The following is a 21,143-nucleotide window of genomic DNA, read 5'->3' as shown; positions in this document are numbered from 1 at the left end:
CCCAGATACTCGGGAAGCTGAGGCAAGAGAATCGCTTAAGCCCAAGACTTAGAGGTTGCTGTGAGCTGTGTGACGCCACGGCACTCTACCAAGGGTGGTACAGTGAGACTCTGTCTCTACAAAAAAATAAATAAAAAAAAAAAAAGAAAAACTACCTATTGAGTACCATGTATGCTGTCCAGGTGAGAGATACACTAAAAGTCTAGACTTCACTGTACAACTCATCCATGTGACAAAATACCATATATTCCCCCCAAGTCCAAAAATATATATATTTTTTACACTGGGTTGTGATAAATTTTTTTTAATTTTAAATTTAAATGATTTTTTAAAAGTTCAGATTAATACAAGGATACAAACCATTAGTTTATATAATTTACACATGGAAGGTTAAAGTCAGAGTTGTAGCTGTGTCCTACATCAAGGGAGTGGGCCATATATCCAGGAATTGTACTCATTGGGTAGGAAGATACTGAGCCCTCCCACCTTCTTGAATTGAGATTTTCTCTAGTGTGGGTCTGTGATCATTAATCTCCTAGTTTCAGATTGGTATTGAGTACATGTAATGCTTATTTTCCAATCTTGTGATACTTAGGAGGATATTCTCCAAATCTATCCAGGTTATTACAATGGATGCAATTTTTTTTTAGAGCTGAATACTTTTCTAAGGCATAGTTACATCAGTTTATTAATCCATTCATGGGTTGATGGGCACTTGGGTTGTTTCTACATCTTTTTTTTTTTTTTTTTTTTTTGAGACAGAGTTTCACTTTGTCACCCTTGGTAGAGTGCAATAGCATCATAGCTCACAGCAACCTCAAACTCTTGGGCTCAAGTGATTCTCCTGCCTGTTTTTCATTTTCGGTAGAGATGGGGTCTCACTCTTGCTCAGATTGGTCTCAAACTTATGAGCTCAAGTGATCCACCCACCTAAGCCTCCCAGAGTGTTAGGATTATAGGCCTGAGCCACCTCACCCAGTCTGTTTACACATCTTTGCGATTGTCAACTGAGCAACATTTGAGGGCACATGTCTCTGTAGAAAAAATGTCTTTTTTTCACTTGGTTAAATACCTTTTTGGGATTTCAGGGTCAAATGGTAGTCTACCTTTAGTTCTTTGAGGAATTTCCATACTTCTTTCTATAGAGACTATACTAGTTTGCAGTCCCACCAGCAGTGCATGAGTGTTTCCTTCTCTCCTCAGCCATGCCAAAACTGTTGCTCTAGGACCTTGTGATGTGGGCCATTCTCACTGGGCTTAATGTGATATCTCAAAAGGGGTTTTGATTTGCATTTCTCTGGTAATTAGGGATGATGAGCATTTTCATGTGTTCATTGTCCTTCTGTCCTTTGAGAAAAGTTTCTATTCAAGTCTCTTGCCCAGTTTTTTGTTTGTTTGGTTTTTTTTTTTAGGCAGTCTCAAGCTGTCGCTCTGGGTAGAGGGCCGTGGTGTCAGAGATCATAGCAACCTCCGACTCTGGCTCAAGCGATCCTCACCTCAGTTTTTCTATTTTTAGTAGAGACTGGGTCTCACTTTTGCTTAGGCTGGTCTTGAATTCATGAGCTCAAACAATCCATCTGCCTCGGCCTCCCAGAGTGCTAGGATTACAGGTGTGAACCACCATGCCCAGCCTTCTCGCCCAGTATTTAATGGTGTTCACTCTTCCTATTGATATGCTCAGTTCATTGTAGATTTTGGTGAGCAACCCTTGTTGGATTCATAGCATTAAAATATCTTTTCCCATTCTGAAGATTGTCTTCTTGCTTTGTGGACTGTGTCCTTAGCTGTGCAAAAACTTTCATTTGATCAGGTCCCATTTATTATTGTTGTTGTTGCAATTGCCAGTGGGATCTTCTTTATAAATTCTTACCCTAGGTCCTTAAGATCCACAGTTTTCCCCACACTTATCTTTTAGAGTTTTTAATAGTTTCATATCTTAGAGTGAGTTCATTTTTGTTAAGTGGTAAGAGGTGCAGGTCCAGTTTCATTCTCTTACATGTAGCTAACCAAATCTCCCAGCACCATTTACAAAATAGGAATTCTTTTCCCAGAGAATGTTTTGTCAAAGATTAGATGGATGTATGAGACTGGTTTTATCTCTGGATTCTCTATTCTGTTCCAGAGATCTGTGTCTGTATTTTTAATGCCAATCTGCTGTTTTGATCACTACAGACTTATAGTATAACCTAAAGTCTGGTAAGGTGATGGTTCCTGATTTATTCTTATTTTATAGAATTGCATTGGCTATTCAGGTTTTTTCCTGGTTCCATACAAAACATAGAATACTTTTTCTTAATTCTCTCTTTTTTTTTTTTTTCAATTTTTCTTAAAAGTAAGACGTTGCGGGCGGCGCCTGTGGCTCAGTGAGTAGGGCGCCGGCCCCATATGCTGAGGGTGGCGGGTTCAAACCCAGCCCCGGCCAAACTGCAACAAAAAAATAGCCGGGCGTTGTGGCGGGCGCCTGTAGTCCCAGCTGCTCAGGAGGCTGAGGCAGGAGAATCGCGCAAGCCCAAGAGTTAGAGGTTGCTGTGAGCCGTGTGACGCCACGGCACTCTACCCGAGGGCGGTACAGTGAGACTCTGTCTCTACAAAAAAAAAAAAAAAAAAGTAAGACGTTGGTTTTTTTTTTGTTGTTGTTTTTTGAGACAGAGCCTCAAGCTGTCGCTCTGGGTAGAGTGCTGTAACATCACAGCTCAGAGTAATCTCCAACTCCTGGGCTCAAGCAAGTCTCCTGCCTCTGCCTCCCAGGTAGCTGGGACTACAGGCGCCCGCCACACCCTGGCTATTTTTTGGTTACAGCCATTATTGTTGTTTGGCAGGCCCTGGCTGGATTCGAACCTGCCAGCTCAGAGATATGTGGCTGGCGCCTTAGCCGCTTGAGCCACAGGCACCAAGCCAAGATGTTGGTATTTTAATGAGGATTGCTTTAAATCTATAGATTGCTTTCGATAGTATAGACATTATAACAATATTAATTATTCTAAGAAAAAGATAAGTGCGCATGATAAATAAAGGTGTGATAACTAGGGGGAATAAGGATGTAGAGTAGGACTTTTTTTTCTTTTTCCTTTTTTTAGTATGGGTTGGACTTCTACCTTATGAAAATAACTGTTATGTTGGGCTGGATTGGTGAAAAATAAGTAACTATGAATCTAAGTTGCATTTCTAAACTGCCATCAAATGTAATGATTCTTCTATGCCAACCTGAGGTACAGATGCTACTTCCGTGCTATATAGTCTTTTATGACCTGGACATAAGCCATCCTCTCTCTAGGCCCTTTTGCTTCCTTGGTTGTAGGAGACAAATGCATTCTGTAAGTATGTGCACCACCATTATGGTTCTTTTAGGGTTCATCTAGGTAAGGAATTCTAGGCTGCATGGATACTCCTCTGAAGTCACAGGGTGGCTTAAAGACATTGCTGGAATCAGACCCTGGGCTTCTTGGGGTTGGTCCTGCACACAGTTCCAGCAGGAAAGAAGGCACCGAGTGTGGGCAAGTGATCCAGCCTGATTCAGATATACCTGTTCGAAGCTACCAACTTCTCAGCTCTCTAGGCTGGGCCAAGTTACTTGTCCTTCCTAGGCCACGGAATCTGCCACCTGGTTGGGACAGGGCAGTGAAATGTGTTAAAACACTTGAGATAGCGTCTCAGGTTCGCAATATACGTATAGTTACTTAGAAATAAAGGGAAAACAGTCCAACGCGAGACTGGTTTTATCTCCATGAGCATGCCAAATAAGCGCAGATCCTGTGAGCTTCGCAGGTGGGCCGACCCAGATGACAAGCCATACCCACACAGGCGACCACGGTTCCGGGCTAGGGGAACTGTAACCTGACGTGGCGGGGCGGGACTTCCGGCGGGAGGCGGATGTGGAGAGGGAAGCGCGGGCCGGCAGGTGCGGCTGACAGGACAGTGGTCACAGGAGTGAGGGGCGCAAGCCGCAGAGGCGAGCCAGGGCCCAGGCGCCACTGCCGCCACTCGGAGTTCCCCCATAGCAACGCCGATCTTCGTACCCGGATGGCTCGAGGCGAGCGGGGGCGCCGCGCAGCGCCGGCAGATGGAGCGCGGACAGCTCAAAGGGCGGCTCGGGGCGGCCCCGGCCGACGGGACGGCCGGGATGGCCGGGATCGCGGGGCCCGTGGCACGACCGGGGGAGTGGCTCTGGCCGTCGTGGTCTTGTCTTTAGCCCTGGGCCTGTCGGGGCGCTGGGTGCTGGCGTTGTACCGTGCGCGACGGGCTGTCACGCTGCACTCTGCGCCCCCTGCGCTGCCCCACGACTCCTCCAGCCCGGCTGTGACCCCGGACCTCTTCTGGGGAACCTACCGCCCTCACGTCTACTTCGGCATGAAGACTCGCAGCTCGAAGCCCCTCCTCACCGGTAACTGGGCCCAGGGGCGGGCAGACAGGCGGACTTTTAATCTGGGAGGCCCAGGTTCAAACCAGAACAAGGGTGGAGAGGAGTGGATCAGGACAAGTTACAAGGAGGGATGACCTTGAAGTTCTTGGCGACCTGGAGGAACAGGTCCCCAGCTCTCTTTGACTTACGTGGCCATTCTACCCTCAGGACTGATGTGGGCGCAGCAGGGCACCACCCCAGGGACCCCTAAGCTCAGGCACACGTGTGAGCAGGGGGACGGCGTGGGTCCCTATGGCTGGGAGTTCCACGACGGTCTCTCCTTCGGGCGGCAGCACATCCAGGATGGGGCCTTAAGGCTCACCACAGAGTTCGTCAAGAGGCCTGGGGGTCAGCACGGAGGGGACTGGAGCTGGAGAGTGACTATAGAGCCTCAGGTCAGGGCCTCAGGACTCCCTTTCCTCAGCCCAGACTTCTTCCATCCTTCCCCTTGCTGCTAGCAAATGCAGTATGAAGTGGGAGTTAACAGCAGTGTCTCGAGTCTGGCTGCCTGGTTTAAGTCTAGCCTTAACACTTACCCACATGATCACCGTTATTTACCATCTCTAAGCCTTCATTTCCTTATTTGTAGAGATAATAATAGCACCTAACTCACAGGATTGTAAAAATTAAATGAGGTAATCTGTGTAGAGTTCTTAATGTAGGACATAGAACAAAAAGTACTGTTATTTCCCAGAGAACCTTGTGCAAGGCTCTTTATCTCATCTCACTGGGCATACCTGCTTACCCTCAGTGACCCTCAACACTGTCATATGTATGTTGTTTACCACATCGCTCCTCCCTGGTATCGCTTTCCCTCACTAAGCATGATTCTCAGAGAATGCCAATCTAATGCTCTTCTTTTCTGTTTTCCTTGCCACCCAGGCCTCAGGTACCTCTGCCCTCCCTTTGGTCTCCCTGTTTTTCTATGTGGTTACAGACGGCAAGGAAGTCCTTTTACCAGAGGTTGGGACCAAGGGGCAGTTGAAGTCCATCAGTGGGCACACCAGTGAACTTGGTGACTTTCGCTTTACACTTCTGCCACCAACCAGTCCAGGGGATACTGCTCCCAAGCATGGCAGGTAACAGGGAAGAATGTGTGGGGTGGTATGGATGCTGACTTAGCCTGTTTTGTCTCCCCCATCATACCTTCTTTCCACCAATTATTTCCATTCACACCAGTCTACATGTCTCCTGCCAGAGACATCTTAACCTCACTTCTAATCACTTCTTATTTCTCTTTATAATCCCCATCACCTTCCCCTGAACAGTATTTTCTATTTATCTTCTTTCCTTCAAGCTACAATGTCTTCTGGTCCTCCAACCCAGGACTGCCTCTGCTGACAGAGTTGGTAAAGAATCACCTAAATAGTTGGTTTCAGCATCGGCCTCCAGGAGCCTCAGCTGAACGCTATCTCGGCTTGCCAGGATCTCTGAAGTGGGAGGACAGAGGCCCAAGTGGGCAAGGGCAATTCTTGATACAGCAGGTGACATTGAAAGTTCCCTATTCTGTGGAGTTTGTATTTGAATCAGGCAGTGCCCAGGCAGAAAGAAACCAAGTCCTAAAGCAGCTGGCAGGCAGCCTACTAACCCAGGCCCTGGAAAGCCACGTTGAAGCCTTTAGAGAGCGCTTTGAGAAGACCTTCAAGCTGAAGGAGAAGGGCCTGACCCCTGGGGAGCAGGCTTTGGGTCAGGCTGCCCTCAGTGGCCTCCTTGGTGGGATTGGCTATTTCTATGGACAGGGTCTGGTATTGCCAGACATGGGGGTAGAAGGGTCTGAGCAGAAAATGGACCCAGCCCTCTTTCCACCAGTCCCTCTTTTTACAGCTGTGCCCTCCCGGTCATTCTTTCCCCGAGGCTTCCTTTGGGATGAGGGCTTTCATCAGTTGGTGATTCAGCGGTGGGATCCTGGCCTCACCCGGGAAGCCCTAGGCCATTGGCTGGGGCTGCTCAATGCTGATGGCTGGATTGGGAGGGAGCAAATACTGGGTGATGAGGCCCGAGCCCGGGTGCCTCCAGAATTCTTGGTGCAGCGGGCTGCCCATGCAAACCCCCCAACCCTGCTTTTGCCTGTGGCCCACATGTTAGAGGGTGGTGACCCTGCTGACTTGGCCTTCCTCCAAAAGGCCTTCCCTCGCCTGTATGCCTGGTTCTCCTGGCTTCATCAGAGCCAGGGAGGGCCACTTCCACTGTCTTACCGCTGGCGGGGCCGGGACCCAGCCTTGCCAACTCTACTGAACCCCAAGACACTACCCTCAGGGCTGGATGACTACCCCCGGGCTTCACATCCTTCAGCCACTGAGCGGCATCTGGACCTGCGATGCTGGATGGCACTGGGTGCCCGTCTGCTAACGCGGCTGGCAGAGCATTTGGGGGAGGCAGAGGTGGCTGCTGAGCTGGGCCCAGTGGCTGCCTCACTGGAAGCAGAAGAGAGTCTGAATGAGTTACACTGGGCCCCAGAGCTAGGGTTCTTTGCAGACTTTGGGAACCACACCAAAGCAGTACAACTAAAGCCTAAGCCCCCACAGGGTCTGGTTCGGGTGGTGGGCAGGCCCCCCCCTCGTTTGCAACATGTGGATGCGCTGGGCTATGTTAGTCTTTTTCCCTTCCTGCTACGGCTGCTGGATCCCAATTCATCCCACCTTGGTCCCCTGCTGGACATTCTAGCCGACAGCCGCCATCTCTGGAGTCCCTTTGGTTTACGCTCCCTGGCAGCCTCTAGCCCCTTTTATGGTCAGCACAATTCAGAGCATGATCCTCCCTATTGGCGGGGTGCTGTGTGGCTCAATATCAACTACCTGGCCCTGGGAGCACTGCACTACTATGGGCACCTTGAGGGACCCCACCAGGCCCGGGCGGCCAAACTCCACAGTGAGCTCCGTGCTAATGTGGTAGGCAATGTATGGCAGCAGTACCAGGTTACAGGTTTCCTGTGGGAACAGTACAGTGACCGGGATGGACGGGGCATGGGCTGCCGCCCTTTCCAGGGCTGGACTAGCCTTGTCTTATTGGCCATGGCTGAAGACTACTGACACAGGGAAGAGAGGGAAGCCAGGCCATTCATGCCACTCTGGATCTGGAGGGACAAAGTCTCAGGCTTCTGCCCTCAGCCCCTAAGATACCAATAATTCAAACCTTCCTCATTTCATCTCAGGTGTCTCCTTACAGTCAGCCCACACAGCCCCAGGGTAAATGTAAATTCAGAATCTATTTTTCTAAATAAAATGGAAAAAAACACCAAACCCTTGCTTTTGCCAGCTTTGCCTCACTAAGAGGTCTTAGCTGTCAGTTCAAGCCTCAAGAATGCTTGCTGTTACCAGGCAAGATGGGATAAATGGCCACTACTACTACCCTTCAAACCCAGTCAGGTCAACTGCAATGCAGTAAATTGAGCTCTAGTCCACCCAAATCCACAAGCAGCTGGTTCACATCTCTTTAATGAGATCAAAGGCTCTTGTGTATGTCTTGGGGGGTAGAGTCAGTAAAATCCCCCAAATACTGCCCCGCCAGGCAGATTCTAGAAGAGGAAGGAGGGATCAAAGAAAACACCAGGGCTGTTTCTGTGAGCAAGTAATGCAGCTCCCCCCTCCCAAAACTACTTACGGTATGTCCCCTTGCCTGGAAGCCAGCCCCATGGAAGAGACCTGGGGTACAGGGTCTGGGGGCAGTGCACATGGGGAGTGATCTTCCAGATCTGGCAGGGTAGCACTAGACCTCACCTCCTTGACTGGTTCACCCTCGCTGGAGTCAGGACAGGGACAGAGCTCAATACCAGAGTCACCAGTCAGACGGCGATAACGGCAGGATGGGGGTATAGAGGCAGGGCTCACCCCTGCCTCAAGCTCATCCTCCTGATGAGGAGGGGCACTCTGGTGGGAAGAAACACCTTCCACATTTGTTCCCTCGCAGGGGGCAGGGCAGCTAGATGCAGAGGAGCAGCAGGTTTGTTCACTAGAAGCAGTCAAGGGGCAACCTGGGGCCACAGTATAAGGAGGTGGCGGTGTGCCTGGTCGGTGAACCACATCCTCATAGGCTGGGGGTTTGAAAGCGCTGAGGAGGCCTGCAGGGAGAGAATGGCATGATTGGCTGAAGGCCACCAGGAATGGGATAGTAGTCTCTTGAATTAGGGGAAAGGGTGCTTTGAAATGTCTGGAAAAGGGAATGTGTGCTGATTTGGGGGTCCTGCTTTAGGAGGGGCCGCTAGTAATGGACTCAGAGCCTGAAGTCACTCACGAAGGTCAAGCAATGAACCAGCAGGGACAGGGCCAGCCCCATGGCATGCCCCGTGGTAGGCCAACAGGTTGATTTCATGCTGCCGTTGCTGTTGTTGGAGCCGGAGTTTAGCTCGTCGGTGGCGGAAGGCACAACAGCAGCTAAATAGGATAAGGACAGTCCAGAGCAGCCAGAACCCTGCAAGAGGCAAGGAGGGAGTAAGTCAGATACCTCTGATGCAGAGAAGGGTCCATGAAGGATAGAATTCTGAGGTCCAAGGGAGGGTGGGCAGAGGGACCTGAGAATAATCCTCTTGGAGACTCACACCAGAGCTCATAGTAGTAGGTGCAGCAGCCAGTCTCCCCGCAGCAGTGACCACTCTCACAGAGGTAGGGCTGGTTGTTCACTCCTGGGCACAGCTCTCGAAGCTGGGGGTAAGGAGGCACTTAGAACTAAGGGAGATTGCAGCCCAGGGGACAGTCCATTCCCACCTTTTGCAAGCACACACACTATCCCACACTGTGAACCAAGTTCAGCTTGGAGAGATGGAGAAAGTGGGGAATTCTGAAAGGAGTATTCAAATATCTGAAGGGCTGTAAAGGAACATGATATGGAATAGCAAGAGTTAGTCTACAGAACAAGACAAGTGTAAACACAAAGAGGGAGATCCCATTTCTGTATACATGAGACTTCCTTCACACTCAGCCTAGCTCCCCAGAGTGCTTTCTGTTGAGGGAGTATTTTGGTAGCAGCCACAAAAACAGTCAGAGCCATCTCAAAATCTCAGACAATGGGTAGAAGTTTAAGGTCATTTCCAAGACTAAAATGCTTTCATTATCCCACATGGTCCACTACCCCCCACCCCAAGCTGGGTCTTTCCATCCCTGTGCTTCAGCCTCCCTAGGGTAAAGGAGGGGTAGTGTGCGACTCAGAGCAATCCCAACCAGATGGGATTGCTGTGGATGATAAAAGGATGGCATCCAAGGCGCGAGTCTGGGTTCCAGCTCTTCTCCAAATTGCTCCCTCAAGAGAAGACGCTGTCGTACTCTGTTGTGACAATGGGCACATAGAAAAACATCACAAATAACTGTTGCAAGACAGAGAGAGCCTCCCTGGGGCCTCACTATGCCTCTGGTCACTTGAGTGCCACTGCAACCATGGGATGGGGTCTATGAGACTGCAAAGTCAGCTGCATTTACGTGACAAAGTTTAGACAAAGAGTGGAAGGGACATGTTTAGGAACTTCACAGTACCTTTGGCTCCTTGAGTTCTGCCCCCGCCCCGAAAAGAAGGGACAAGGAAAGGGGAAAGAGAAATAAATGGCTGTCACGATAAGCTTTTGGAGCTGTTGGGATACCTGCTGTTGCGGTGCCCGAAGTGCCCCCCAGGCCTCCTCGCTGCCGTTTCTGCTGCTGGCCCGAGCCATGCCTCCACCTACAGCCCCCTGAAGACCACAGCCTCCTCTACCGCCAGCTGCCCCGCCCCTGCCACCTCTGCCGCCACCGCCATGGTCCCTGCTTGGCCCATCTTCCCGGCCGCCACCATCACTCCACGGCCGGAGCTTCCACCCGGGAGAGATCCGCCAACTAGGACCCAGAGGGCTCTGCCCTACCAATCAGCATCGCCCCTCGACGAGCTGACCAATAGGAACAGGCAAGAGGTTTCTCCCTGTGACCAATCTGCAGCAGCGCCACCGCCGCTCTCCCAGACAACAAGAGCTTGCACAGACAAAGAGTGGGGGAAGGTTCGACCCCGACCCTGACTGACAGCGACAAAAGCCAATAGGGACAACAGAATAGGCTCCGGTTTATCAACCAAAGAAGAGCAAAGTTCCCGCTGATAGGCTTGAGCCCTATTTTCGGCATGACGCCAAATGCCGAACCACGCCAGGTAATCCTGGCTGGAGGAGGTGGGGTCTCCCAAATCTTCCGGAGTCGGGGCGCAATCAGGCAGGCCTTCCTGTGGTCTTTTCCAACCCCTAGGCGTCGACCAGAGCTCCGACAGGGGCAGTTTGTCAGTTTTTATATACCAGAAATTGGTCTGCCCAGATCCCACTCCCCAATTCTATACAACCCGAAGCTCCAGATTAAATTTAATAGCATGGGGAAGACACCGAAAACCGGGCATGGGAGGGCGCAGAGTCCAGGTTAGGTAAGGACCTTAAGTAGCCAGAAGAGGGGATCCCGGGCCCTCAAGCCCCCCCAGTCGTATCTGCAGATTGATGCGGTAGCATTGAAGACTGCACAGTGCCTGGCCGGTGCGGGAACAGGCGTACCGGCGCGGGTGAGGGCAACCCGGGACAGAGCAGCGCGGAAGAGGGCCTGTTGGGGTTGGCCGCGAAGGCAATGCTGCGGGGGCAGGGACCCCAGGTGGGAAGGAAAGAGTGGAACCCTGGGCTCCGCTACTGTAGCGCACCATGGGGGCCGGAGCCGCTGCCCGCCCTCCCCGCCGGTCGCCCCGTGCGGTCCCCCGGCCACCCCGGCCGCTGGGTGCCGCAGTCTTGGTGAGACGCTCGATTGTCTGGTTCTTGTGCTCCTCCGCTCGTCGTGCCGCTTGCAGTCGCCGCTTCCGCGCCCGCTCCTCGCGCTTCAGCAGCATCTCCTCGGTGAGGGCAGGGGCCGGACAGCCCCCTGTCACAGGCAGCGGCAGCATCGGGGAAGGTTGACTCCGCGCCTTCTGGAGCAAGGCTCGCTGGGGTGGGGGAAGAGGAAGAGAGAGAGATGGGTTGGTGTCTACAAGAGGAGGAAGGCAGAAAGGCAAGATCTGCCACATCCAGGGTGGGAAAAGAGGGACATAAAAGGCAGTGTCTTCAGCAGCCCAGGCTGTGGGAGAAGAGTTATTAATAAGACCCCTTTAGGGGCCCTTAATACTACTTCCTCCAAGTCTTCTGACATTCACCTTTAGGTCCTTGATTCTTTTTTTTTTTTTTTTTTTATTGTTGGGGATTCATTGAGGGTACAATAAGCCAGTTACACTGATTGCAATTGTTAGGTAAAGTCCCTCTTGCTAGGTCCTTGATTCTTAAGGGAGAAGGCATCGGTCATGTTAACCTGTCTGGCCTGTGTACCAAAACTCTGAGACCTCTCCAGGAGAGGGTGGTAGTGGTGGTGAATCTCATCTCAATGAGATAAGAAGCAGTTGGTTAATTGGTCAAGTCAAAAACTCACGGTTAACCCCGGTTTGGGTTTTTTTTGGCGACAAAGCCTCACTTTTTTGCCCTCGAGAAGAGAGCCATGGCGTCACAGCTCACAGCAACCTCAAGCGATTCTCTTGCCTCAGCCTCCCAAGTAGCTGGGATTATAGGCGCCCACCACAACGCCTGGCTGTTTTTAGAGATGACGTCTAGCTCTGGGTCAGAGCTCAGGCAATCCACCGGCCTTGGCCTCCCATAGCGCCATAGCGCTAGGATTACAGGTATGAGCCACCGCGCCTGGCCCCCCTCAGTTCTTTTTTAATCCATTCCCCTCCAAACAAGTATCTCCTTCCAAAATATATCCACAATGCATCTGATTTCCTCCATCTCCACTACTTTCATCTTGGTTCAAGTCACTGCCATATCTACACTGACTACCAGCTTCCTAGGTGGTCTCCCGATTTATGTTCCTTACCCTCAAAGACTTAATTCTCCACATAGAAGCAAAGTGATCCATTGAAATGTACATCAAATCTGTCACTTCTCTGCATACAGTCATTTGGTGACTTGACCACACTTTTTTTTCTCCTTCATTTTGCTAGGCATGTTCCAGTCTCAGGGTCTTTTTGTGCCTGGGGTCCGGTCTCTCCACCTGAAAAACCTCCCCCAACCTTTTTTTTTTTTTTTTTTGAGAGAGAGAGTCTCACTCTGTCACCCTGGGGTTGAGTATCATGGTGTCATCATAGCTCACAGCAACCTCAAGCTCTTGTGTTCAGGTGATCCTCCTGTTTCAGCTTCTCGAGTAGCTGGGATGCCTACTAGTTTTTTTAATTTTTTTTTTTTTTTTTTTGTAGAGACAGAGTCTCACTGTACCGCCCTCGGTAGAGTGCCGTGGCATCACACGGCTCACAGCAACCTCTAACTCTTGGGCTTACGCAATTCTCTTGCCTCAGCCTCCCAAGCAGCTGGGACTACAGGGGCCCGCCACAACGCCCGGCTATTTTTTTGTTGCAGTTTGGCCGGGGCTGGGTTTGAACCCGCCACCCTCAGCATATGGGGCCGGCGCCCTACTCACTGAGCCACAGGCGCCGCCTCATTTTTGTTCAGGCTGGTCTCAAACTCTTGAGTTTAAGCAGTCCACCTACTTCAGCCTCCCAGAGTGCTAAGATTATAAGCATGAGCCACCAAGCACAGCCTGAAAAGCCTCTTTGGTATTAGAAACGTCTCTTCAAAGAGGTCATCTGACTCTCTCTTAATGTCTCTTTTCCACCACTTTCTGTTTCATTACCCAATTTTCCTTTTGGTGTAAACCATACAGCTTTTACAAATTACTGATTTATATACTTACCTTCCCCCAAACACACACACTAGAATACCAGCTCCATGAAAATAAAATGCTTGCCTTTTTTCTACCACTCATATTCCCCACTGCCAAGCAAAGTGCTTAGGACATAGAAAGTTCTCAATACTGCTTATATTTGGTGATGAACGAATAAAAAAAAATGAACCAACTGGGCCGCACGTGTGGCTCAAAGGAGTAGAGCACCAGCACCATATACCGGAGGTGGCAGGTTCAAACCCAGCCCCAGCCAAAAACTGCCAAAAAAAAAAAAAACTTACTTGTCGAGCAGTGAGCAGCCGCTCATTTATCTCCTTCTTGAGGTCTCCATTGTCATCTAGTTCACCCTTCTCCAGGGCATCTAGCCACCTCTGTTCCTCTTCTTCCTCCTGACCCCCTATCCCCCCTGACAGGTCTCGAAGTGGAGAGGGGGACAGATTACTATCTTCATCTGGGAAGGAAAGTTGGAGAGATAAAAGTAGAATCGTTCAGATGAAACACCCTTATTTTGCCAAGTTATATTGGGACATTCAAAATTCTAAGCCATATCAGAACCAACCCCCTTCCCTTAGTCAGGTAAAAGGAGAAACCCGATTTCCCCACCTCCAGATCCTTCTCACCCAGCCAGGCACGGTACTGTTCGAGAGGGACTCCTTCCATGGGTTCCTCTTCATTATCCACAACCATAAGGGGAGACGGTGAGCGAGGTCCCTCTGGGATCACAGTGAAGGTAGGAACACTGCATAGAAGCAACACTACTATGTAAACCAAGCAAATGTCTCTTCCTTCTGTTCAGTAGCTACATCCAGCCTTCCCAGTCTTCTTGAGTTCTTGCTGCCTAAACTTGGTCCCTGCAGTCAGTGTCCATTCTGTTTTTTAGAAAGCCTGGTTGACTTCTGTCTCTGCCTGCTCCTAAGTCCCCAAGTAAAACCTTGACCCTCTGGCCTCACCTCTTGGTACCAAGGACCTGCCCGCCCAGCTTGATTTTAAGTTTGAGTTGGGGTTTGGCAGCAGATGGCTGCGTGGGCCCGGCCTCTTCTTCCTGATGGTGTTTCTTCTTGTGCTTCTTCTTGTGCTTCTTGTGCTTCTTCTTGTGTACTCCGTGACCGTGGGCTCCCGCCAGACTCAACTCCAGGGCTTCCCCTGCAGAAGGAGGGCCAGTAAAGTGTTCGGCTGTAGGGTGGCAGAGGAAGCCGGGAATAACTTAATACCCCTAAGGGATGCCACCCTGCGGCAGGTACTAGCTGTTGCCCTAGCAACAGCACCGCCTTTCTCCTCTCCACTTGTGGCGAAGTGCCTTGGAAGCTCCAATGAGCGAAAAAGGGACTTCTTTTCTAAGAAGACCTACAATTGCTCGATCTACCTGCACTTACCCGGCTCAGAGGCCTCCATAGCCCCAGAGGTGCTCCCGCGCCGCCACAGCTTACTCATGTGGGGTCCTATAAGCAAAAGGGACTGGAAATGGTCAGCACACTCACAGACCTCTCTTTTCCGCCCCGCGGAAGAGCTGACTCCAACAATTAACCGACACTTCCGGTCTGTGGCAACCATGCTTGTGCGGGGCGCGCTTTGCAGCCAAAATCCTCCCCGAGAAACAACAATCCTTGCGAAGAAAGTTCCAGTTCCAGCTGAGTGCAGTGGCTCAAACTTGTAATCTCAGCATTCTGGGAGGCCTAAGCGGGTGGATCCCTTGAACTGAGAGTTCTAGATGAGCTTGAGCAAGAGCGTGACCGCCGTCTCCACTAAACATAGAAAAAATAGCCGGTTTGTGGTGGATGTCTGTAGTCCCACCCACTTGAGAGGATTTTTTGAACTCAGGAGTTTGAGGTTGCTGTGATCTAAGCTGACGCCTATAATCCTAACACTCTGGGAAGCCCAGATGGGCAGATTGCCTGAGCTCAGGAGTTCAAGACCAGCCTAAACAAGAGCAAGACCCTGTCTCTACTAAAAATAGAAAAACTAGCTTGGTGTTGTGGTGGGCGCCTGTAGTCCCAGCTACTTGGGAGGCTGAGGCAAGAGGATGGCTCGAGCTTAACTAAAAGTTTGAGGTTGTTGTGAAATATGATGATCCCATGGCACTCTACCACAGCGACAGAGTGAGACTGTCAGAAAGAAAAGGGAGGGAGGAAGGGCCAATTCAGTGATAAAAAATTACCAAGAATCAATGAGCAATAGGAATTTAGGAAGAAATCAATGGAATATGTGATTCAGATTAAGAAAATGGACTTTGGAGTCAGACAAGCCTATTATCAAATCCCAGTGCCACCATATATTAGCTATGTGGCCCTGGGCTCAAAGTTGTTTAGGTTCTCTGAACCTCAGAATCCAGCTTTGTAAGGCAGAGTGAAGTAGGATCTACTTTATAGGTCTCCTTCAAGGACTAAAGGAAATTAAGAATGCAAAGTACCTAGGGTAGTATCAGGCACATAGTAGATACTTCAATAAGGAAATGATAACAAATGATTTCCGAGTTTCTAGCCTAAGTATTTAGAGAGAAGGTGGTGTTTTCAATATGAAAGAGAACATAAGAGAAACAACTTAAGGATTTAGTTTTGTCCAAGGTCAATTTGAAGTGCCTGTGGGAACACTCGGAGGGAGACAGAACAGGTGAGAGGGGAAGCTGAGGCTGAAGGTGTGAGTGGGAATGTCTTCAGCAGAGTAACTGGGGTCCCCAAGGAAAGGAGGTTAAGAGAGTCAAAAGCATCAACAGACCAAAGCTGTGATCGGCTGCATACTATCCTGCTGAGGGCTGGCTGAGCTCTGAGGAGAGGATGCATTTTAGTAAGGTGTGAAGACAATCCTCCTGTGTCACCAGGAATGAAAGTGAGAGATCACTTGGAGTTAGTATTTGTAGAACATGTTAGAGTTCACTATCTGCTTTTATATTCTTTCTCTCCCTTGATCCCCACAGCAGCTCTGGTAAGGGAGATACTATGGTTTCCATCTTATAAATGAGAAAACTGAGATTCAGAAAGATGAAATGATTTGGCCAAAGTCACAAGTTAGGGAGTGGCAGAGCCAGCCTCAAACAGAGGCTTCCTGACACGGGTCCCATGCTGTTTTCTCTACATCCTGATACCCAGTAGGGAGGAAATGGCGACAGTAAGTGGCGACTGGCTTCATTATTTTGTTTGTTTTTAGTTTTGCTTTGTTTAGAGTGGGAGAGATTTGAGTACTTAGCCTTATCTTTAAATTAATTTATTTTGAAATAATTAAAGAAAAATTGCAAAAAGCATACAAAGAAATTTTATTACTTCCTTTAACCAGACTGTGCAACTGTTAACATTTACTCACATTTGTACCCATTATCATTATTCTTTTTCTGATCAGTTTAAGAGCAAGCTGCAGACATGATGTCATTTCACCCCTAAATATTTCAATGTGTATGGCCCTCAAACAAATGCAGTTTTTTATAAGCTTCATGTAATCATCCTAATCAGGATATTAATTTAATAGAACACTGTTATTCAATCTAGACCCCATTCAAATTTCAACAACTATGCAATGCCTCTTTTTCCTTTCTAGTTCAGGATCCAAATTCAGGATCGTAATTTACAGTTATTTATTAAGTCTCTTTAATCTTTGTTTTGCTTTGTTTTAGACAGAATCTCACTCTGTCACCTCAGCTAGAGTGCAGTGGCGTTATCACAGCTCACTGCAACCTCAAACTCCTGGGCTCACGCAATCTTCCTGTCTCCCAAATAGTTGGTACTACAGGTGTATATGCTACCACACTCAGCTAATCTTTGTCTATTTTTGTTAGAGACAAGTTCTCACTCTTGCTCAGCCTGGTTTTGAACTCCTAGCCTTAAACCATCCTCCTGCCTGAGCCTCCCAGAGGGCTAGGACTACTTAGTCTTTAATCTGTTTTAAAACAGAACAGTTCTTCACTTTTACCCTGGCTTTCTTGGCCTTGACAAATTCTGAGAGTGTGGGTCTTTAATTCTGTCAGCCAGCCCTCAACCTGGATCTGACTGGTGTTTCCTCATATCTAGACTTATAAATCTTGGCGGGAATACCACACATACACACAAATTATGCTGTGTTACCCACACCTTTCTCCACTCACCAAAATTGATTCCGGATGGATAAAAAATCTAAAATCTAAATCTAAGGCATGAATCAAGAAAAATCCTCAAAGAAAGTGTGGGGAAAACACTGGAAGCTATCAGCCTGGGGAAAGACTTTATGAAGAAGACTCCAGTGGCAATTGCAACAACAACAAAAATAAATAAATGGGACTTAATTAAATTGAATAGCTTCTGTACATCTAAGGAGACAACAACCAAAGCAAATAGACAGCCATCAGAATGGGAAAAGATATTTGCATATCTTTTTGGACAAAAGCTTGATAACTAGAATCTACAGAGAACTTAAATTAAGCAACAACAACAACAACAAAAGCCAACAATCCCCTATATCAATGGGCAAGTGAGATGAATAGAACCTTCTCTAAAGAAGACAGACGAATGAATAACAAACATATGAAAAAATGCTCATCATCCCTAATTATCAGAGAAATGCAAATGAAAACCACCTGAGATATCATCTAACTCCAGCAAGAATGGCCCACATCACAAAATCTCAAAACTGCAGATGCTGGCGTGGATGTGAAGAGAAGGGAACACTTTTACACTGCTGTAAACTAATACAACCCTTTTTTTTTTTTTTGTAGAGACAGAGTCTCACTTTATTGCCTTCGGTAGAGTGCCATGGTGTCACACTGCTCACAGCAACCTCCAACACCTGGGCTTAGGTGATTCTTAGGTGATTCCTCCCGACTAATACAACCCTTTTTTAAGGAAGTATGGAGAATGCTCAAAAACTCAAACTAGACCTCCCATTTGATCCTGGAATCCCATTACTGGGCATCTGCCCAGAAAAAAAAAAAATCATTTTACCATAAGGACATTTGCACTAGACTGTTTATGGTAGCTCAATTTACAATTGCCAAATTGTGGAAACAACCTAAATGCCCACCAATTTAGGAATGGATTAACAAGCTATACGTATACCGTGGAATACTATACACCCACTAAAAGGATGGTGACTTTACATCTTTTGTATTAATTTGGATGACGTTGATATACATTCTTCTTGGCTCAGCGCCTATAGCTCAGTGGCTAGGGTGCCAGCCACATAGACCAGAGCTGGAGGGTAGGAACCCAGCCCAGGGCTGCCAAACAACAATGACAACTACAAACAAACAAAAATAGCCAGGTGTTGTGGCAGATACCTGTAGTTCCAGCTACTTGGGAGGCTGAGGCAAGAGAATTGCTTAAGCCTAAGAGTTTGAGGTTGCTGTGAGCTGTGGCGCCACGGCACTCTACCCAGGGCGACATAGTGAGACTCTGTCTCAAAATATATATATATATACACATTCTTTTTAGTAAAGCACAAGAATGGAGAAGCAAGAATCCAATGTACTGAATTTTGATATGAGGACAATCGATGCTAGTACATAGTAGGGGAAGGGAAAGTGGAGGAGATGAGAGAGGGAAGGAGGGAGGGGAGTGTGGGGCCAACAGTGTGTGACACACCTCTTGGGGGGGGGACACTGTTAATAGAGGCACTTCACCCAGCAAACACAAGCAGTATTACCTGGCTCATTGTACCCTCAGTGATTCCCCAACAATAAAAAATAAATTATGCTGTGTTCTCAATGTCTGACATCAGAGTGCTCATTATGTCAGCCTGTCCCACCACTGACAATGTTAACCTTAACCACTGCTCAGGATGATGTCTGCCAGTATCCTATACTGGAAAGTCATAATTTTTGCCTTTGTAAATAATATGTACCTTCTGGGGAAATACCTAATATCTCATTCCCCATTGAGCCTCTATCCACCTCCACTTATCCATTGAAGAATACTGTATGAATCAACTCTTCTAGAATAATTGTCAAATAGTGATCTTTCTATTTCCATTATTGCATTTATTTATCTATTTATTTATTTTTTGAGACCTAGTCTCACTTTGTCACCTTTGGTAGAGTGCTGTGGCAACATAGCTCACAGCAACCTTCAACTCTTGGGCTCAAGCAATTCTCTTGCCTCAGCCTCCCAAGTAGCTGGGACTACAGCTCCCTGCCACAACACCCGGCTATTTTTGGAGATGGGATCTCGCTCTTGCTCAGGCTGGTCTTGAACCTGTGAGCTCAGGGCAATCCACCCACCTCAGCCTCTCAGAGTGCTAGGATTAGCCACCGCACCTGGCCCATTTATTATTTTTTGTTTGGTTGGTTGGTTTTTATTTTTTTTGACTGAGTCTCATTTTGTCATCTTGGTAGAGTGCCACAACTCACAGCAACCTCAAACTCTTGGGCTTAAGAGATTCTCTTGCCTCAGCCTCCCAAGTAGCTGTAACTACAGGCACCTGCCACAACGCCTGGCTACTTTTAAAGATGTGGGGGTTTCACTGTGGCTCAGGCTGGTCTCAAACTCATGAGCTCAGGCATTCCATATGCCTCAGCCTTCCAGAGTGCTAGTATTACAGGCATGAGCCACGGTGCCTGGCCCTCTTTTTTTACTTTCTAGCACTGCAAAGTGTTTTTGGGCTCATCTCATACTTTCCCTGGATAAGGAGAGAAGAAAATAAATGGAGGCCAGGCAGCAGAAGCACATGACTAAGGTTATTCTGAGGCCACATTGAAGTCACAGAAACTTGGTGATAAGGATTTCCTGTTAGCACCACCACACTGCTTCTCAGGTACTGTAGGGGCAGTGAATGTATATCATGAACTTTCCCTGGGTTGTGCCTGTATTCTCTCAAGATTCAAAGTCCAGTTGGAAGTGTTCCACTTAATATCTCTCTTCGGCTGCGAAGAAGTGAGAAAGAAAATAAATGTTGTCCAGCTTCAATAAAGGGGCTAGAGATCACCCTACCAATATGGTCCACAATGGGAGACTATGCAGAAAGAGGAAGATGATTTAAACCCTAGTGACCCACAACCCCTCCTCAAATATCTACTTCATAGTGAGGGAGATAAAGATACAGAAATAAGCAAAAGGCAAAAGTTGGGAAGACTATGCACAAAACAAGTGGCATCAGGTAAATATTTAATAAAAGCTCCCTAGAAAAAGCCAACTCTGGTTTTTATTTATTTTTCTTTTTCTTTCTTTTTTTTTTTTTTTTTGCAGTTTTTGGCTGGGGCTAGGTTTGAACCCAGCCACCTCTGGCATATGGGGCCGGTGCCCTACCCCTTTGAGCCACAGGCACTGCCCCAACTCTGGTTTTTAATATTCACCTATTTGTGTTGTGAACTACCACGGCCAGTTTCAAATGTGACATCACTGAACACATGATTCGGAAGAGATGTTCAGTGGCACACCATGGTACAGCATTCCCACCCCACAGAGACTAGAGATATAAATAACCTCAAGAGATCATAGTATAATGCAGTAAAATAATTAAGAAGTAGTTAATTTTGAGAGTTATCACCTTTGCTTTAATTCATGTAGTTATAAGTTTATATCATTTAATTTTTAATAAAAGTAGTGCTTAGTTTTAATTTAATTTTAAATTTTAAATTTTTAAGTTTTTAATTTTTAAGTTTGAGCCCACCTAGGGATGCAAAACAACAAAAACCAAAAGGAAACACAGTGTTTAACAACTTGCATGGCACAATTCTGGAAAATTCAACAATTGTCTGTCTCAAACCAATGTGAGCTTCTGCAAATTAATTTACCCAACCTGTCTCAGTGTTTTCTTCTGGGGGTTGAATTAAGATTAGGGAAGGCAAGCTTTTATTCAATATGTTTTACTTATACGTCATTTTCTTTTCTTTCCTTTCTTTTTGAGACGGAGTCTCAAGCTGTCACCCTGAGTAGAGTGCTATAGTGTCACAGCTCACAGCAACCTCCAACTCTTGGGCTTAGGCGATTCTCTTGCCTCAGCCTCCTGAGTAGCTGGGACTACAGGCACTCGCCACAGTGCCCAACTATTTTTTGGTCATAGTTGTCATTGTTGTTCGGTGGGCCCGGGCTGAATTCAAACCCACCAGCTCAGGTGTATGTATGTGGCTGTTGCCCTACCCGCTTGAGCTACAGGTGCTGAGCCTATAC

At 47.9% G+C, this 21,143-nt stretch overlaps 3 protein-coding genes across 4 annotated transcripts; 1 reads left to right on the top strand and 2 right to left on the bottom strand.

The window, feature by feature from the left end:
- Positions 1-3,855: 3,855 nt before the first annotated feature.
- Positions 3,856-7,701, top strand: MOGS (mannosyl-oligosaccharide glucosidase). Its single transcript, XM_053587771.1, has 4 exons — positions 3,856-4,381; positions 4,568-4,794; positions 5,282-5,478; positions 5,697-7,701. Exons 1-4 carry the CDS (start codon positions 3,871-3,873, stop codon positions 7,426-7,428), a joined length of 2,667 nt encoding a protein of 888 aa, XP_053443746.1. The 5' UTR covers positions 3,856-3,870; the 3' UTR covers positions 7,429-7,701.
- Positions 7,702-7,807: 106 nt separating this feature from the next.
- Positions 7,808-10,545, bottom strand: WBP1 (WW domain binding protein 1). Of its 2 annotated transcripts, none has more exons than XM_053587773.1 (4): positions 9,966-10,545; positions 8,907-9,036; positions 8,630-8,806; positions 7,808-8,456 (listed from the first exon to the last, which is right to left on the bottom strand). In XM_053587773.1, the coding sequence occupies exons 1-4, from the start codon at positions 10,032-10,034 to the stop codon at positions 7,996-7,998; spliced, it is 837 nt and encodes a 278-aa protein (XP_053443748.1). In that variant the 5' UTR covers positions 10,035-10,545; the 3' UTR covers positions 7,808-7,995. The 2 variants fall into 2 exon arrangements, with proteins under 2 accessions (XP_053443748.1, XP_053443749.1); XM_053587774.1 differs by having other exon boundaries at positions 8,934-9,036.
- Positions 10,546-10,686: 141 nt separating this feature from the next.
- On the bottom strand, positions 10,687-14,610 carry INO80B (INO80 complex subunit B). The gene is made up of 5 exons (XM_053587772.1): positions 14,454-14,610; positions 14,031-14,223; positions 13,701-13,819; positions 13,362-13,531; positions 10,687-11,299 (listed from the first exon to the last, which is right to left on the bottom strand). The coding sequence occupies exons 1-5, from the start codon at positions 14,509-14,511 to the stop codon at positions 10,769-10,771; spliced, it is 1,071 nt and encodes a 356-aa protein (XP_053443747.1). The 5' UTR covers positions 14,512-14,610; the 3' UTR covers positions 10,687-10,768.
- Positions 14,611-21,143: the final 6,533 nt, after the last annotated feature.

The sequence above is a fragment of the Nycticebus coucang genome, chromosome 4 (genome assembly GCF_027406575.1).
Source record: "Nycticebus coucang isolate mNycCou1 chromosome 4, mNycCou1.pri, whole genome shotgun sequence".
Lineage (NCBI taxonomy): Eukaryota > Metazoa > Chordata > Mammalia > Primates > Lorisidae > Nycticebus > Nycticebus coucang.
The sequence above is the reverse complement of the archived record's forward strand: the minus strand, read 5'-3'. Positions and strand labels throughout refer to the sequence as shown.

Bases quoted from the DNA above. Each gene is read 5' to 3' on its own strand.
- WBP1 (XM_053587773.1), bottom strand. From the start codon at position 10,034: ATGGCTCGGGCCAGCAGCAGAAACGGCAGCGAGGAGGCCTGGGGGGCA. The intron at 9,037-9,965 runs GTATCCCAACAG...CCTTACCCCCAG, and splicing joins TTCGGGCACCGCAACAGCAG to CTTCGAGAGCTGTGCCCAGG. The intron at 8,457-8,629 runs GTGAGTGACTTC...CTCTCCCTGCAG, and splicing joins TGGTTCATTGCTTGACCTTC to GCCTCCTCAGCGCTTTCAAA.
- INO80B (XM_053587772.1), bottom strand. From the start codon at position 14,511: ATGAGTAAGCTGTGGCGGCGCGGGAGCACCTCTGGGGCTATGGAGGCC. The intron at 13,820-14,030 runs GTGAGGCCAGAG...GCTTCTATGCAG, and splicing joins CAGGTCCTTGGTACCAAGAG to TGTTCCTACCTTCACTGTGA. The intron at 11,300-13,361 runs GTAAGTTTTTTT...CCCCCACCCCAG, and splicing joins GGCTGCTCACTGCTCGACAA to CGAGCCTTGCTCCAGAAGGC.
- MOGS (XM_053587771.1), top strand. From the start codon at position 3,871: ATGTGGAGAGGGAAGCGCGGGCCGGCAGGTGCGGCTGACAGGACAGTG. The intron at 4,795-5,281 runs GTCAGGGCCTCA...CTTGCCACCCAG, and splicing joins GAGTGACTATAGAGCCTCAG to GCCTCAGGTACCTCTGCCCT. The intron at 5,479-5,696 runs GTAACAGGGAAG...CTTTCCTTCAAG, and splicing joins ACTGCTCCCAAGCATGGCAG to CTACAATGTCTTCTGGTCCT.